Source organism: Rhagoletis pomonella, unplaced genomic scaffold (assembly GCF_013731165.1).
Source record: "Rhagoletis pomonella isolate Grant_MI unplaced genomic scaffold, Rhpom_1.0 Rhpom_scaffold_00001, whole genome shotgun sequence".
Taxonomy (NCBI): domain Eukaryota; kingdom Metazoa; phylum Arthropoda; class Insecta; order Diptera; family Tephritidae; genus Rhagoletis; species Rhagoletis pomonella.
The window spans coordinates 15608529-15626900 of NW_023458555.1; the positions used below are offsets into that span (position 1 = coordinate 15608529).

Consider the following 18372-nt stretch of genomic DNA (forward strand, 5'->3'; position numbering starts at 1 on the left):
CATAAATAAGGTTTTTTCGAATAGATCGGTCACTGGTCCACTTACCGGAAATAGGGGATTCTATATGCTTATCTGGGCAAAAAGCTACCTGCCTACCAAATTTCAAGCAAATCGGACCATAATAAGATTTTTTTGGAATAGATCAGCCCCTGGTCCATCTGTGACATGGTTGTTCCTCAAAGCTTTTTATATATACAAAATTTCATGTAAATCGGGCCAGCCGTTCGCGAGATTACCTGTTACAAAAAAAAGGGACTTCTCTTTAAATAATTAGTATAGATATCACCAATGTGTAAATATTTGTAAAATATTTGAATAATTAAAACTATGTTGGTACATTTTTTACAATTTGGTACACACAAAAAAAGAAGTAATTGGCAACCCTGACTGTAAGCATATTATAAGTGCAAGAGCTCAGCACTAAATGCAGCTAACACTTGTCCGCCAAGTGGATTTGTACTAAGGCATCTAGCCCCGGGATTCGGGATCTCGCGGGAGTCCCGAGCCTTTTTTTAAATCCGAAATCCCGGGATTAAGCCCACGGTATTCCGGGATATAATTTAATTTACGACAAAATTTAAATAGAAGGAAATTCAGAAACTGTAATGGCATACAAGAACTGTAAAGAATTACAAAATATAAAGAATTATAAATTATGCCAACCATTTGCATTTTATTGTTGTGAATTTACGAATGCACCGAAATATGCAAATGCAAGATCATGTGCACAAGAAACTGAACAGCCTTAATGTATTGAAAACCTTAGCAATAAAAGTTAAATGAGGTTGCCACCTATTCGTGATTAAATACAAATTAATTAAAACATCATACTATGAGTATCAAATGGAAGGTATTTTAAAGATACCTAATTTAAAAATATATTTAATAGGGCTGCCACCTATTTCGAATCGCATTATTATTTAATTTTTTGTTTAGAAAAAAACGTTAAATATTACTATTAATGGGTACCAAGACAAGGTTCTTAAACAATGCTTTCCCTATATACAAAATGTTATCCCTTAGGATGATAGTGTAAGGTTGCCACTTATTTTCGATTCCCCACAATTTATCTTAAACATCGCAATATGGATATCAAATGAAAGGTATTGTTGAGAACTTTGGTCAGAAAATATTTTCCATAAGGGATGCCACAGTACATATACGCTCAAGATATGTACCATTCATTCCAGCGTATTTCGGAATAGGGTTGCAACCTAAATTTTGGAGTAAGAAATTTACTTAATAAATATCAAAATCCATTTTTTTACTTCCAAAATATTTTTTTAAGCTATCAAAATCTGGAAAACTTTAAAAAGTATATGCACTCCGGGCAAAGCTCGGTCAACACTAAATAATATTAACAAACACATGAGTACATAATAACAAATATACATAAGTGTAAATGTGATCTCTTGCATTTCACTTTTTATAGAAAGGACTGCGACTGACTGTAAGGTGAATGCATTTCAGCTTCTTAGTTTTTGTTTACTCCGTTTGTAATTAGCTCTTTAAATTGATATCGAATAAAGACATGTACATATATATCTTTCCTTAAAAGCACAAATTTATTTTTATTTCTAGTATTCACACTAAAGCAAGACTACAAAACTAGGAGGTTGTTAGCATATTTAAATTAAAGGTAATAATATCCCGGGATTACCAATTTAAAATACCGAAACCCCGGGATTCACAAAATAGTCCGGGATTGGATGCCTTAATTTGTACACACAACACAGCCACACAGACATCGTTAAGTTTCTTCTACGGTAACCGCGGTATGGTAAACGCACTTTGAAGAGCAAATGCTCGCATGTATAGTAATATGTATGTAAGTGCTGAAAGCACCGCAAGCACATTAGTCAACACTCAATAAATCACTTTTTGGGAAATCGTACGCAAGAGCCCTTCGAAAAAAAGATGGATGGTTAAAAATGGTAATGTATACAATGAACAAAGCCAGTAAAAATGCAACATATGAAAGCTTAAAACCTTAAAGCAAAAACTCAATTTGTTTGAATATTCAATTGTATTGTAGCAGCTTCGAAAATGTCAGTGCGATTAATGACCGCTCGAAAGCTAACAATTAACAGTTCGTCAGAGCGATTGGTGGGGCGTAGCGCAGCGTTTGTCGCATGACTAGCTACATATTTATTTCTGTTTATAAGTCGCTACGCAATAATTTTCGACTTTCAATTTACGGCAGTAATAATTCGCATGCGTTGTAGAGCTGCTCCTCAGTTGGTGTGAAACAATCGGTTTAAACGGTTTAGTTTTTCGTTTAAGAAATATAACGCATTCTTCAAATTCTTTCTGACTCAATAACTACTACACTTATTGCATACCGTGTGCTTCTAAGATACGCCCGTCTGACCTCGTCTTATCACCTACCAAGTTGCAGTGAAAACATACATACATACATACCAATATCACTTGGTTGCATACATACTTTCACGTCCAAACGGCCGCCCCGCCCGCCCACTTGCTGCCTTCACATTCATTCACTTGCCGACAATGGACAATGCTATTGTCTTTTATGCCTTGGCCACTGGGCTGTTGTTGTTATGGATTTACTTCCTGTGGTCACGTAGGCGTTTTTATCGTGTTGCTTGGCAGTTACCCGGCCCCGTGGGTTTGCCATTCATTGGGTTGGGACTGCAAATGATGCATCCGGAGAGTAAGTGCGCCGCTATTAAGCCAGTTATGGAAGACGTGCAGTTAGTTGGAGTGAATAATTTCAGAAATTATATTTTTAATTAAAGAAGTATTTGTGGTGTCAACTTTAATTCATCTTAAAGAGAATAGGTTTGAATTTTTGGAAAAATGTTTGTTTTTGAATTCTTAAGCCTTATGGCAAGTCGTTGCCATACATCGTTAAACAAAAAAGTGAAATTTAGGCTTTTAAATAGTTTCATCCAAACGTATGTAGGTATATATGTGCCAGGTGCCTTGAGTTTAGGATTTGTAAACCTCATAGTGGTAGTATGATGAGATCCTGTCAGATCAACGCCGTATACTCTTTGAGTTCAATTTCGCAGCGCGTACATCCGCTACTTTAAGAATTCTCGAATTCTCCCAAAAACCCAGGGGAATTATTTTCAAAGTATTTAAAAACGAACTTGCCGTCAGTTTGTACTGTTTAAATAAAGCCTTCGGCAAGGTTTTTACGAAAGCATAACTTTTGAGGTACTGCAAGAAAGCTCACATACCATGGAGTAATGATGAACTTACAAAGCTTCGTACTGAAATCTGGATCTGGAACAAGTATAAGACAATCTTTGACGGGTATAAAATGCCATAGGTATGCCAAGGAGGCTTCCTTGAAGGAATTTCGTAAATCTATCAAGGATATAAAGTAGGCATTGCAAACTCTTAGAAGGTATTTAATTCTGAATAATGTCCTACGAAGCTGCTGTGAGATTCTGACAATCGCTAAATTTTCGTAGTCAAAATTCTGTAAATAAAATGCGCAATCAGCCAAATTTGACAGCACGAGGGCATGTAACTGAATATTGCGTGTTATCAGGTGCGCCTGGTATTCTTGTGGCGCTAAAAATTAGCTAATGTCCGTCTACTTGAGGAAAATAGGTGTAGACTTTATGCCTTAAGTTGGGGAAACGTGGCCACAACAATGCTAAGCATTTCAGGTCAACAACAGAGAGAGAATATCTGGGTATTTGTATATCAGCGACGATGTCAGATAGGGCCTTCCTAAATTAAGGTAGCGATATATAGTTTCAAGTTTTTGTAAGACAATAGAAAGACAGTACGTAAAATAGTTTGAAAGATTTTTGGCCTTAAGCTGCCTTTACATGAGTCGATTTTCCAGGTGATTCAACATTGCTCTGGAAAATTCGCTCGTGTAAATGGTGATTCGAAAATCGCTTGCCTCAAAGTAGACAGCGAAGTCAACTTTTGCAAGCTATCGCCTGTCAAAAAATCGCCTCATGTAAAGGCAGCTTTATTCATTAAAAATATAGTAGGTTTAAAGAGCTTCATATAATGATGTCTCCATAAATTTTTCAGTCTATAAACCTTGTTTAAAGCTACTTTATGTTTATACAAGCACGAAAGTCTTACAAAGAAGCTCACTATCCAGCTTTCATGTTGTTCATATATCATTTTGCTGGCTCTGCTTCAACAGTCCCAATGGCCGAGGTTCGAATCCTCGTTTTTTAATTTTTAACCGACTTCACAAAAAGGAGGAAAGTTTACAAATCGGCGGAATATTTACTTTTTTTTATGTATGTTACCGCATAACTTTAGACTACGTTAACCGATTTCTATAATTCTCTTTTTAAAGGAAAGGTGTTACCTCACAGGTGGTCCTATTCTAATTTGGTTTAAATCCGATCATTAGATCATAAAGAGATTAACGGTAATCTTAAATTTTTATATAAGAATTGAAGTCGGTTTGGTTTTTTGCTTAAAAATTACTTGTTATATGTTATTGGTTTAAAAATAAAAATATATATTTTTTAATTTGGTTTAACTTTTTTAAACTTATTTTATTCATTTATTCTTTTTTAATTCATTTTTTCTTATCTAATCTAATTTTCTTTTGATTCTTAGATTTTATTGTTTAAAAAAAAATATTTTTTTTTACTTCATTTAATGTTTAGAAACTTATGTACATTACTTTTTTATTCTCATTTTCGTGGTTGGTGTTTCCGACAGGGTAGGAGTGTGATGTAATGTGGAACGATTTTCCGTCATCCCTTGTCAAATTTGGTTTAGAGACAAGCCAAATTTGACAAGGGATGACCGAAAATCGTTCCACATTACATCAATACTTTTTTATTTAAATTTCCTTTTTTTAATTCAATTTCCTTTTAAAATTAAGATTTTGTTGTTTGAAAAATATTTTCTTTAGTTTCATTTCATTTGTAAAACTCATTAATTTTTATTTTAGAGACAAACCAAATTTGACAAGGGATGACTGAAAATCGTTCCACATTACATCATTACTTTTTTATTTAAATTTCCTTTTTTTAATTTAATTTCCTTTTAAAATTAAGATTTTGTTGTTTGAAAAATATTTTTTTTAGTTTCATTTCATTTTTAAAACTCATTAATTTTTTTATTTTTTTATTTAATTATCTTTTAACTTTTAGATTTTCCTGTTTTGAAAAGAAAAATATTTTTTTTTTTTCATTTAATTGTTCGAAAGTGTTTTACGTAATTCCCTTTTTTTATTTTTCCCTTTTTTAATTTCATTTGCTTCTAATTTTTACATTTATTTTCTTAAAAAAATTTTACTTTAACTTACATTATTTAATTTTTAGAAACTTTGTTTTATGTAATTTATCATAATTTTTAGAATTTTTTATTTTTAAAAGAAAAATATTTTTTTTCTTTTTTTTTAATTTACATAATTATCTTTTAAGTTTTAGTTTTTGTTGTTTTAAAAGAATATATATATTTTTTATTAAATTTACTTTTTACAAAACATATTATTAAAACCGAATAACGCTAAGACATCCTCGTTAGCAGATCATTCAATTGCCCTGTAAGCCTACAGTATTTCGTACTCACGATATTTGAAAGGCTCTTAGATTTGACAGAAGACAGGGTGTCCAATTTACCACATTTTCAACAAGTCTGCCTAAAAAGGAAGTAAATGGAGACCATACTACACCAAGTGGTTCAATACAAACTGTTTACCATGACTGCCACAGATCGTACACTTCTATAATACGACCCACACATCCATATGGAGCGGCAGTCTGGTGGACTTCCCTCACTAAGGATTGCGTCGTTAAAAAACATAAAGGAATTCCGCCGGAAACTCTGAATGATCTGCTCCTTTATTACAGATACATAGATCTTTATAAAGATTTCTGGAAAGAAGAGAGATTCGATCTTACTGTCATTCTAAAACAGCGATGAGCAGACAGAGCTTTTACTCTACGCGCGGCTATACAAAATGTGAAGAAAGCATAAAAGAGCTTGCCCGCGGGCAAGGCAGAGCCCATGACCATTCTAAATATACTCCCATCTGATAAAAAGCGACGAAAACCCTGTACAAAGTTCCGCAATGGCTGTAATCGGCTTGTGGGCATTGCTATCTTTACAGTTGGATCAAAAATGAAATGCGGGGTAAGAGCAGGGACTTAATTGATAAACTTAATCTGAAGCTTTCCTTTCGCCTTACGGGGCACGCAAGCCGTTTTTCAGGCAGATATATTCGCAATTAAAACGGTGATAAGTTACATAACCACCGCGTAGCCGCGAGAATTCTGGCTGAAAATATTTTAGATAGCCATAATACCATAATTAAAGTCACAGGGTACAGTCAGAATATTCGAAAGGTATGGGATTGCCATACCCACTTAAAACCAGTTCTGACAGCTAAAAACCAAGAGACGCCGCACTCAAGGAGATGTTATGGGGCTTATTAGTAGATAAAAACGCCCTCTAATATTATTCGAAGATCATTTATTTATATGACTGCGGAACGGTAGGTCTGAATATCAAAGCCGTTAAAACAGCCATCAACCCTTTCAGTAGAAGGAGAATTCTTTAAGGATTTCATACATTAATAGTGGCAGAAATAGAGATAGAAACGTGCTCCTGTAGGAAATATGTATCTCACAGTCATCTTTGTCCGCCCCTAAAATGTTATGGATCACGCACGTAGAGTACGCGAGGATCCCGACACAATTTTATCAATTTTTTTCCTCGATAAAATATCTTCCATTTCATATATCGCACTCTAAACTTATTATTACTTAAGTTTATAATACAACTTTTTTTAAATCCAAAAAATATCTATATGTACATTAGAGTGGTTCATTTTTTTTTTATTAGGCGGGGATGGTATAGGAGTATCGTACAGGAAATTTTAAGCAAATTTCCCGAAGGAATAATGAGTCTAAATTTAATTACGAGTTGGTTTTTTTCATTAGCACTGTTTACATTTTTTATATAAACATGTTATAATGGGTTTTTAGGTATGGGAAATTATTTTCTAGACTTATCGTTTTCTTACAACCTTCACCAGAGGACGAAACAATTTTTCTCATATTTTCGTGCGTGTAAAAAAATTAAATAATTTTTTAAACATACAACTAAAATTCAATAGAAAATATAAGTAATTAAACGCTTATTTACGACACTACACGCAAACCAAAATGTTGCTAAGGAAAAATTGGAAAGCTGAAAATTTGTTTAGACCCTTTGTTTCATCGGCAAATGCGTTCAAAATGTCACGTAAGATAGCATAGTAAAAAAACAATCCCATACAAATTGACCCGCCCTAATGTAGATATGTACGTATATTTGAAAGGAAAAAATACCTTCGACAGCCCATTCTCAGTTTATTTCATTTAAAGCATTTCTATACATAGTTAGATTTTTTTCCTAAATAAGTCTTTCTTTCACTCAGCCTTCCTTCAATATATGGAACACACATCGAAACACTATGCGACGCCATTTATTTCATGGATGGGCACAAGTTGTTTCCTCTACGTTAATGACCCAGAAACAGTGGAAACGATTTTCAATTCACCCCATTGCACAAATAAAGGCGAATTCTATCGCTTCATGGCAGCGGCAATTGGCGATGGGCTCTTCACATCCAGCTGTGAGTAGAAGAGATTTGCTCCTTTATTCAGTCACGCCACCTACACACAGCCACATACATATTTATCACACATGAAAACACTCTAATAGACCTTACATACATATTAAAAGCAAGTAATTGCATAGGTCGTGCCAACACTTAGCCTGCGCTGATTGACATTATATGCCACTTTGACCATCATTTGTGAAGTTAATTTGGGTCCGAATAGCTGGCGAGTGTTTTTCAAAGTCATGTCTATATTATAATCACAATCTAAGCATACCCTTAAGCGCTCAACCAAGCATTCATTCTAGCACATACATATTTATTAGGTCGCTCATACATTACAAACATACCTATTTACTGCCTACTTGCAGCTCCGCGCTGGAATAAGCATCGTCGCCTTATCAATCCAGCTTTTAGTCGCCAAATTATCAACAACTTTTTGCCCATATTTAATGTTGAAGCTAATGTGTTGCTGAGTAAATTTGCCACGTTGGCAAAGGCCGGCACGCAGCTGGAGATCTATGAGATGTTGAAACGCAATGTGTTGGAAGCAGCGTGTCGTAAGTGTTACAATTAGTACTTGTGTTGTGGTGTGCAGATAAGCTACATTGTTTTTTGGTCTGTCTATTTGTTTATCTACTTATGTACTATTTGCGTAGAGACCACAATGGGTCAACGTATGAATTTTGAAGACGAGGGTTCTGCACATATTTTCGAAGCATACAAAGGGTGAGTCACAAAACTGATGAATTGATATTTAAGCTTACAAAAACACTGCATTTGCTAAATTAGTTTTGCAAAATCGAAAACGTTATGTTTTTGGCAAATTTAGTACCAGATTAGAGCACACGTGGCGTATGAGTAACTTCTATGGGATTCCTTAAGAAAAAAATTTTTGTTGAAAGTTATTTTTTTACTAAATAGCGGCGGTTGGGTGGTTGGGAGTAAATTTGCTCTATTTTTGGGTTCCGATCGGTTCGTATTTATGTTTTTTAAATTTTAATATTTTAATAGGCTTGTCCGATCTTGCATCCTTTAGTGCAAATAAAACAAAGTTTTTCCATTATTGTTGCCCAACGTTTCGCTAAACTCATTAACATCTTCAGGGGCTGGTTGTTTATTTTCACTGTATCAACAATAAGTACAAAAATTACAAATATTACAAATATGCATTAACGTTGGACAAAAATTACTTAAGGAACATACATGTATGACGTGCATATGAACATAAAAATGGCAAATGAATTATACTATTTTACTACTTACAGAAATTTCTATTTTAACATATTTAATTAAACTTAATTTTAATTCGGTACCATCTATTGTGGTTGTGTTGTCAATACTGGTAATTGCTAAAATTCGTCATAAACATAAAATGTATGCAGCAGCAATGTCATCGGTATCTTCTTTCTTGTTTATTGTTTTTTCTCTTTTTTGCGTTATTCATACCGAATTAAAATTAAGTGGAATAACTTTGTTTTATTTGCACTAAAGGATGCAAGATCGGACAAGCCTATTAAAATATTAAAATTTAAAACACGTAAATTTGCTAGATTTAACGGAAATTGCACACGGAAATGGTTGGGGCGGAAACAAGAGCTTCTTGAATGAAGCATATGGTAATAATTTAACCAAAACGAGCTAATAAAAAGTTAAAGAATAACACTTAGAAAAAGACCAATAAAAGAATGAAAGTAAAGGTGTGAACGTGCATAGATAAAGAAGAGGATAAAGGCAAAGGTAAAAATAAAAACAAAAACAAAGATTCGTAAAGATAAAGGCTGAAATGAAGATCTAGGTAAATTTAAACACTTTACTGATATAAGAGCAAAGCTGAAAAGGAATATGTAGATGAAGAAAATGATAAACAAAGAAGTAAAAGCAAGAAAGATTAAAATAAGGGCAATTATGTATAAAGAAAAACATATAGATAGAGACACAAATACTCAATCTGGGAACTATTTCGTGATTTAGAGATTTTTGCGATTCTCGGAATTTACCGATAAAATAATCGATATTTTTATCGATTTTGTTATCTATATTTTTATCAGTTTTTTATCGATTTTGATATTGATATTTTATCATTCTTGTTATCGATATTTTTATCGATATTATTATCGATTTTGTTATCGATATTGTTCTCGATTTTGATATCGATATTTTCGGAACTTATCGATATAATAGTCGATGTTTTTATCGATTTTGTTATCGATCTTTTTACCGATTTTGCTATGGCTATTTTTATCGAATTTTTTATTGATATTGCTATCGATATTTTTATCTATGTTACTATCGATTTTGTTATCGACATACATGATGTGACATATCACATAACTTTATTACGTCATCGCACCTCACGTCATCTACCCGAGCCTATAGATGAAGAAGAGGATAAAAGCAAAAGTATGAAAGATAAAAACAAAGATGAAGATCGTGCTAAATTTAAAAGCTTTACTTTTATAAGAACAATAGAATATAAAGATAAAAATAAAGATAAAGGACAACAGAATAACATAAATCTAATTAAATACATTTTAAAATAGTGCCTTAAGCACGTATATACGTATGTATATATGTACATTAGAGTGGTCCAAAAAATAAAGTCGGAGTTTTAATGCCGGCACACCCTAGGATTGATCTATATCGAAAAAAATATACCCCTATTTTTTTATTTTGAAATCAAAAAATATTTAGGGAGTGCTCAATGCGCTCAAAGTTTTACATGTATTTTATATGGAGAAAAAACAGTTTTTCTTAGATATGGTATAAAACTCTTGAAAATCAATATTTTTCGACCGGAAAACTGTGGTTCTCTTCAGGAGACTTCCAGTATTATTATCCAATTTTTTATTTAACTATTTTTTATGATTAAAGATTTTTTATTGGTCCCCCATTGCATTTTCTAAGGGCTTTGGAGGAAAAATAAAATATGAAAATATGAAAAAATTGTTAAGAATTATTACTGGGAATCTCCTGAAGATGAGTAAAGTTTTCCGATCGAAAAATATTGATTTTCAAGAATTCTACACTATTACTACGAAAAGTTGTTTTTTCCCCATATAAAATACATGGAAAACTTTGAGCGCTTTGAGAACTACCTAAATTATTTTTTATTTCAAAATAAAAAAATATGAGTATATTTTTTTTTCGGTGTATAACAATCCTAGGGGGTGGCGGCATTAAAAATCCGACCTTATTTTTTTACATACATTTTTGGACCACTTTAATGTACATATATTGGTTATGAGACAAACTAGATACTTACGTAAATTCCACTTCTCCAGTGTGGTCCAGGCGCACTTACTCTTTTTCACATTTTTTTTGGGATGACCCTAATGTGCATATGTACATACATACATATGTGGGAGCAATAATGCATATCGCTTGCTCAAAAATCCATACATCCATGCCCTTTTTTTATAAAACTCTCGTCGTTTTTGAAGGTTACAGATTTTGTTCGAAAATTCAGTTTTCCGAAAAAACCTCTGGAACACTGGTGGCTAGGCGATTCGCTGATTAACCCTAAGTAATTTTTGTATTTTTTTTCCTACTTACTATCAGGAACCAATTCTAAGTTAATCCTCGAAATCATTCACACATCCGTGTCACGAAATGGTCCCGAACTACACCCGAAATTTTCCTGAAAATAGCTCCAAAAATAATCTGAACAAGTCCCGAACTAGTGCCGAACTGGACTCGAACTAGTCTTAAATTATCCAGAAGATCCCAAACTAGCCCCAAAAAGTCCTAAACTAATCCCGAACTAGTGTCGAACTGGACCCGAAATTATCCCAAAAAATTCCTGAACTAGCCCCGAAATTATCCGGAAAAAGTCCCAAACTAACCCCGAAAAGTCATAAACTTAATACCCGAAAGGTCCCGAAACTATTCAGAAAAGGTCGTGACGTAGTCCCGAACTGGTGTCGAACTGGAGGCGAACTAGTGCCAAAAAAGGTTCGAACTAAGCCCAGCAAAGTCCACAACTAGATTCAAACCATCTCCGAAATGGTCCCGAACTAGTCCCCAAATAGTTCCGAAAAAATTCCGAACTATATATTTATACCAGTTCTGAATTCATCCTGGTTTACGCGTGACGCTTTACGCAAATTTTGCCCATACCGGAAACAAAGAATTTTTTTACACACCACCCGAGGAAAACATTTTTCATATTTTTAAAATGTCCACCTTGCTTTTTATCAATATAGTAAAGAAGTAAGAAAATAAATCTCAAACTTTTTAACTGGAAAATTTGCAATTACATTCCACGGTACGAGTAACTGTACTATTCAACTGTCTGCACTGTCGGCTCAATTGTTTCACACAATTCCAACTCATTTGCCAGCAGTGCTTGGTCTTTTCAAAAGTTTCGCTTTTGTCTGCATTAAAATAAACATACATACGTACATCTACACATGTTTTAAATGTCCCTACATATGTATGTATTAAATCGTAATTTTATTTCTTTTTCATCACTGCACTCGCTTACCACACACAACACAAACACACACCCGCATCCAAACATAGCGTCACCGAGGTGTGTGTACGTCGCATGCTGTCGCCTTGGCTTTATCCGGATGTGCTCTATTGCCGTTCACCGTTGTTTGTGCGCCAGCAGCGAGTCGTTCATGTGCTCTTCAGCTTCATTGAAAGTGTAAGTGCATTCACACGTCCATACATACATATGTACATATACAATACCACCAACACACACACTCAAGAGTTTAGTGTCTGCTCAGCAGCCATTAAAGTGATTTTTCCTTTGATGCTTGCGGCTAATTTCTTTTACTTAACTTTTTTACTTCCATTTTCTTTTGCCACCATAGCTGTTGCAGCTCAAAAATAATAAATCTGTAGCAAATGGCATGAAACATCAGGAGCAGGAGCAGCAGCAGCAGCGGCAGCACTCAACTATGAATGGAAATGAAAGTGAAAATAGCTCGGGGACTGTAAATGCAAATGTAAATGGCAGTGTGCATGGAGAAATGAATGGAAAAGTGAAATTGGATGTAGACGTGAATGTGAATGTGGATGGATCGACGGATGTGGATGCGGATGCTTCTGCGGCCATACGGAAGTCGAAAGCTATCTTTGTAGAGCAAGTGCGCTCGCATGTCGAACAAGGTCAGCTGTCGTGGGAGGATGTGCGCGCCGAGGCGAATGTCATTATAGCGGCGGTGAGTAGTTAAGTGCTGCAAACAATGGAATGAACTTTAATTTGGGAAAACCTACATACTTAATATTTTTGTAAGAGACAAAGTTTTGATGACATTGAAAAGGGCCTTTTGTAAGCTCTGCTCTTCATAGTCATAAGAGCTTTAGGGTGAAGCGATTTAATATGTTCTTACTGTTCTTTTGAACTCTTTTTTTTAATAGAATTTAAATCTATTGCCAGTTATAGGGCTCAACTCTAATTGTGGTTGTGGCTAGCGGTGTAGCGTGAATATAATTAAGGGGGAGGCAAATATTTTTTTTTTTTTTTTTAGTTTTTATTCACTCATTTTTATGCTTGAAGCAATTATCTCCCAAACTTTGACGACTCACTACCCGAAATAAAGGCTATGTTTTACGGATAGTTTCCTTGGAAAGTCCGGACCCTCCATAGGGATGGTGCCTCTATCCACCTGCTGGCTTGCTTAGAGAAATACCAGGCTGAACACTACAGTACATCAAATGCAATGGGCGGGGCATGATATTACAGCTGTCCTGTGATCGCGCACAAATTTGGTCTTGGATCTATAGTTGGACGGAAGGAAGGCTTGTGTAGTCTTCATGACAACCCCTACGACAAATTTCCCAGCAGCACAATACTTGTTACCTAATAGTATCCGGTACCAGCATCACACACTTGCTTCAACATACCGACGCAAAAAACGTAGGCTGCATACGAAAATAGAGAGGCCTTATGTGAGAAATCTCTGACCTGTCTGTCTGTTATCTCATTTCCTCTACCAAAAAAAAATTGTGATCCAACGTGCTTAGATCGAAACTTTGCAAAAATTGAAATAATTCCATCTCATCATTCCATCTCATCCAAACAGCCACGACAACCGCAAGAATTCCGATCGGATAATTTCCTGTAACAACACCCACCAGAATTGAGGGCTGAAACTTTATAAGCTCAAGATGATCGATTGACCGTCTAAAGTCTATAGTCCACCATCAGCCAGAAAGACCTTGCGATTGCACATGTCCTAGTTTCAGCCCTACATTCATTGGGCTTAACTGAGTACACCTCTATTCAATGATACCACACTCTTGCCTTTCTCTGTGAGTTCGAATCAATGATACTCTTACAATCCAGCTCGTACGTCATACAGTTTCTTGAAATGTCACTGCGACAGTCACCAAAGTGGAGACGACACTGTAAAAAACCGCCATATTCTGATTTCCGTTGGGCTGTCAGAGCAGATTTTTACCTCCCTAATTTATCTCACACAATTGAGTAGCCGTTCGACTCCTTTCTTTATGGCAGTTATTCGTATTATTAGAGTTGAAGCCGATTATGCTGGGAAACTTTTATGCCTCTAAACCAAACCGTAGCACTTCTCTGCAGCGAACTTATCTACGATGTCCGCAGGTGCTATTATAGATAAGGTGCCAAATTACAGACCGGGATGGGTCCGAGAGTTCACCACTGATTCCTATAACAGCGGTGCATTGCACCCGCTTCAACATTTTAATTAGCGTATTCCAGCAAACGAGGACTCCACACAACATAAATCTAGGAAACACCTTTTAGATAAAGTCCCCTTCTTAAGCAATTACCACCCAGTGACAGTGGAGAGCCGCTGATAATTTTTTTTTTGTCTTTTCTCAATGCTGGGCCTCCACGACAGTTTTCTTTCTTGAATCAAACCCAAGTACTTGGCTCCGTCAAAAAGTGCTAGATGAACGCATCCATGTGAGGGAAGGATCGCACCGAGTAGCTTATACTTTCTAGTGAACAGTACAAGTTTCCATCTTATTAGGACTCACGGTGAATCCCCTGTTCAAAAATACTTATATCCTATCAAATGAATCTTTCCTTTTCTAAAAGTGCTATGTGATCTGCGTAGACTAGCACCCTTCCGCCATGCTTTCTAGCTCATTCAGCACATCGTTTACGACCATAAGTAGTGAGAAGACACCACCTTGTGTTGTAGCTCTACTCACCCATTGCCGAATGCAGGCGCTATGACACTATCACCGACTGTTTTTACACAAAGCATTTTGTGGGTAAACCTGATAGAGAATATCATCAATTTCAAGCTTTTCAAGGGAGAAAGTTGAAGAAAAGGGTTTCCTCAATCCACCTGACGGCTGCAAGCAGGGTGGCCTCCACTGATCTTCGCTTAATGTAAGCATGTTCAGCTTCGTCCATGCAAAACAAATAGCCTCTTCAGAAGGACTAACTGATTGGCATTGGGCGAGATGTGAGAGATTTCGCCGGAGTTTGGTGTAAATGTCACTCGGACCACACTCAAAGCCCTAGAAGCATACCTGTGCACCATCCAGCTAGTGTGGCTGGGAGCCAGCCAACCGCACTTTACCTCCAAAACTTTCTGTAGCTGTGCAGATAAAATGCATACCGGTTGGCGGAAAAGGTCCAAAGGTTTATCCTAAGTTTCCTTGGTATCGATGAGATGTACAAGCTAACCAGCCTCGGCTCTCCAAACTCTCGAGGAAGCGGGATTCTTCCCTAGAACACATCTGAAACTCAATTATTGATGGTAGCCTCCCACGTTTTCGTAGAAAGCTCTCCATGATTCCCTCTTAACTTTCATAATAGGTAAGTTTCATAGCCTTACTATTTAGTCAAAGCGTATCTTGCTCCTTCCATCCTATTAAGGCATCGTCTGCTTGATGTGCTAAATTTACAGGGTGCTCTGCTGTTCCCCAGAGGTATTTCCGTCCGCCTTTATTAAATATAATCCGACAAGTGTTATGAAAAACGCCTTTGCCCGCAGTACTGAAAACTTCACCAGGTTCATTTAGCGATCTCTCGGAGAAAGCCAGGTTCACTTCGGATGCGAAAGGGAAAACTGAATAAAAAAATCCTGCAGTAGAGATCCAAGTTCGTACTCCGCTGGTTCCTGAAAAGTGATTCGTCTAAAGTAAAACTTATATACCTACTATGATCCGCAATGCAAAGAGCGTTAAGTACCCTCTAGTTCCGAATATTAGGTACTGGTACAGATTAGGCTAGCACCAGATCGAGGGCCTTCGCACTGGCAAAACATCTAAGTTCCGTTCTTCTTATAAATAAAATTTCTTCAAAGCAAAATAACTATTTTCCTTTTTGCAGACCTTTGAGACCACCTCGACTGCCTTGTATATCGTATGCCTCTGCCTCGCCATGCACCCTGAATACCAGGAGAAGCTTTACGAAGAACTAGCAGCGCTTTTTCCAGAAGACCAAACGTCTGAAGTCAACCATATGCATTTAGAAAAGATGCCCTACACCGAAATGGTCATCAACGAAGCACTGCGACTCTACTCACCCGTTCCAATGGTATTGCGTAGTGCTGCCGATGATTTTTACCTACGTAATGGTGTTTTAATACCGCGTGGCACACAAATTGGCATCGACATTTACAATATGCAACGCGATGAATGCATTTGGGGAGCAGATGCAAAGAACTACAAACCAGAGTTGCATTTCGGTGCGCAAGCAAGGAATCGCCATGCATTCGCTTTTATACCCTTCACAAAAGGATTGCGCATGTGCATTGGCAATCGGTATGCATTGATGCTGATGAAAGTGTTCGTGGCGAAGATATTTCGACAGTATCGTATAAAAACTACAGCAACACTGGATCAGTTGGTCGTCAAGGGCACTATATCGCTAAAATTGGCCGAGTATCCGTTGTGTCAGCTGGAGGCGCGAATGCGCGTTGAATGAACTAAGAAATTAATTAGTAATCGTAGGGTGGAGTAAGGGTACTTTTTAGAAATTAAAAATATGTTTTGTTTTTTGTATTTTTAAATTTTATTACTTTATTTTAATCAAAATTGGTAAAATTGTTGTTATCCGTTAGCGGCTTATCTTTTTGTTTTTGTTGTTGTTTTTTTTTTCAGTAGTCACAAGCTGCTTTTTCTTACTTCTACTCACACATTTGCGCTTAGCGTTTACTTTTTCACATTACTTTACTTACTTTTCAAGTGTAATTGTTTTCATTTGTTTGTTGTGTGTTTTTTATCGGATTTATTTTACAACAGTAAGGGGCCAGTGTAGTGTAATTTTCTGAGTGCACAGTTTTTAATGCGTATTTTTAGATTTTCGGTTAAATTTGTTTGGTTGGTATTCTTACTTTTAATTTCAAAATGTTTGCATTAAGTTCTCCGATTTCGATTTTTCTTAAATTTCGCTAAGCTGAAAGATTTAACGCTTTATCAATTTTTTCTTTTTAATATTAAGTCTATAAGTAAGATGTATTGTATGTGTGCATATAGTGTACACATTATTTTAGCGTAATTTTTTTCAATGAATTTAAGCTTATTTGAAAATAAAAAGTGTTTTTTTTTTCTAAAGTTTAAAGAATTTCAGTTTTGTGTTTAAATTTTTTCTGTTTGCAAAAATGCATCATTTAATTCATGGAGGCCAATTTTCATTCAATTCGAGTTTGTTGTATCAATTGTACGATGCTTTAAGGATAAAATTTTTATAACTTATTTTTCAAGTAAGAGAGTTCAAAAATGTCTCCTCCCATTCAGTGGCTACTACATATGTATAACATTCGCCATTTGTATTTACATTAGACCGTACCACCTTACAAGCAAGCAAAAAAAGGTTTACCGTACTCCCCTGAGTCTTAAGTATTTTTGCAAGGCAATTTAAAAAAAAATCAAATATTGTTGTTGGTCGATCCTAGAGAGTTCGCTTTTTTACATTTTTCGGTGACTCCAACATTAGACAAAAATATATTTTTTAAGTAGTTCTACTGGAATAATCAAAATACTATCTTGGTAAAAGTTTAGTAATTTTTGGAGAGCTTTAATTTGGAGACATTAGGACAGTACGTTAATGTGATAAGAAGGGGGTACTTTAGGTCAGTGAACTTTGAAACAGAAACAATTGCCTACTCGAAACAAGAATAACGAGATAGTATACTTTAAGTTGCGACTGTAAATACCGAATATGTGACGAACAATATAAAAAGGCTGTATCTACTTTGGGCAAACAAAAAAAAATCGAAATTGCCTTGCCAAAACACTTTAGACGCAGGGGTGTACGGCGATTTTTTTTTTCTGGTACAGCCTAATGTACATGTTATTTAAATAACGGTAAGTATTTAACAAGCAGTGGCAAGGAAAGCTAGATGGTAAAGTTGTTGATCTTTTACTGAAGGAATTGCTGTACACTGTTCAGCACTCGTTCTATTCTAATTTCCAATTTCTTCGCCATTAAACTGGAGTTAAAGTCGAGAAGAATCAGACCGTTCCGTCGGTCATCGATCCTATGTACATATGTATATACGATCGGTACCAGTGCTGCTAAAGATTAGGTAAGGTTACGAATCGCCAATAGAGGACGCGCTTAGAGACAATCTCCTTTATGATACCATAAACATTTTTAAACGTTCATCATTACCTACTTATTTAATTGATGAAACACCGCGAATCGATAAATAACTAAAGCTTCTTAGAGTAAGTTAAAAAATGCGAGCCACAATATGACAACCTTAGCTTGGCCAAAGCTGGGCAGCCATATAGAATGTGATGAGGTGACTCCATTCCAATATCGCTCTATCACCTGCGGCAGGCAAGATCAAGTAAAATTCCTAGCCTTAAGGCGTGAACTCCAATCGGAAATGACCAACAACAGC

The 18372-nt window shown here is 35.8% G+C and overlaps 1 protein-coding gene across 1 annotated transcript; it reads left to right on the forward strand.

The window, feature by feature from the left end:
- Positions 1-2249: 2249 nt before the first annotated feature.
- On the forward strand, positions 2250-16616 carry LOC118740016 (probable cytochrome P450 313b1). Its single transcript, XM_036471518.1, has 7 exons — positions 2250-2674; positions 7385-7582; positions 7939-8127; positions 8227-8296; positions 12092-12218; positions 12391-12741; positions 15852-16616. Exons 1-7 carry the CDS (start codon positions 2512-2514, stop codon positions 16446-16448), a joined length of 1695 nt encoding a protein of 564 aa, XP_036327411.1. The 5' UTR covers positions 2250-2511; the 3' UTR covers positions 16449-16616.
- Positions 16617-18372: the final 1756 nt, after the last annotated feature.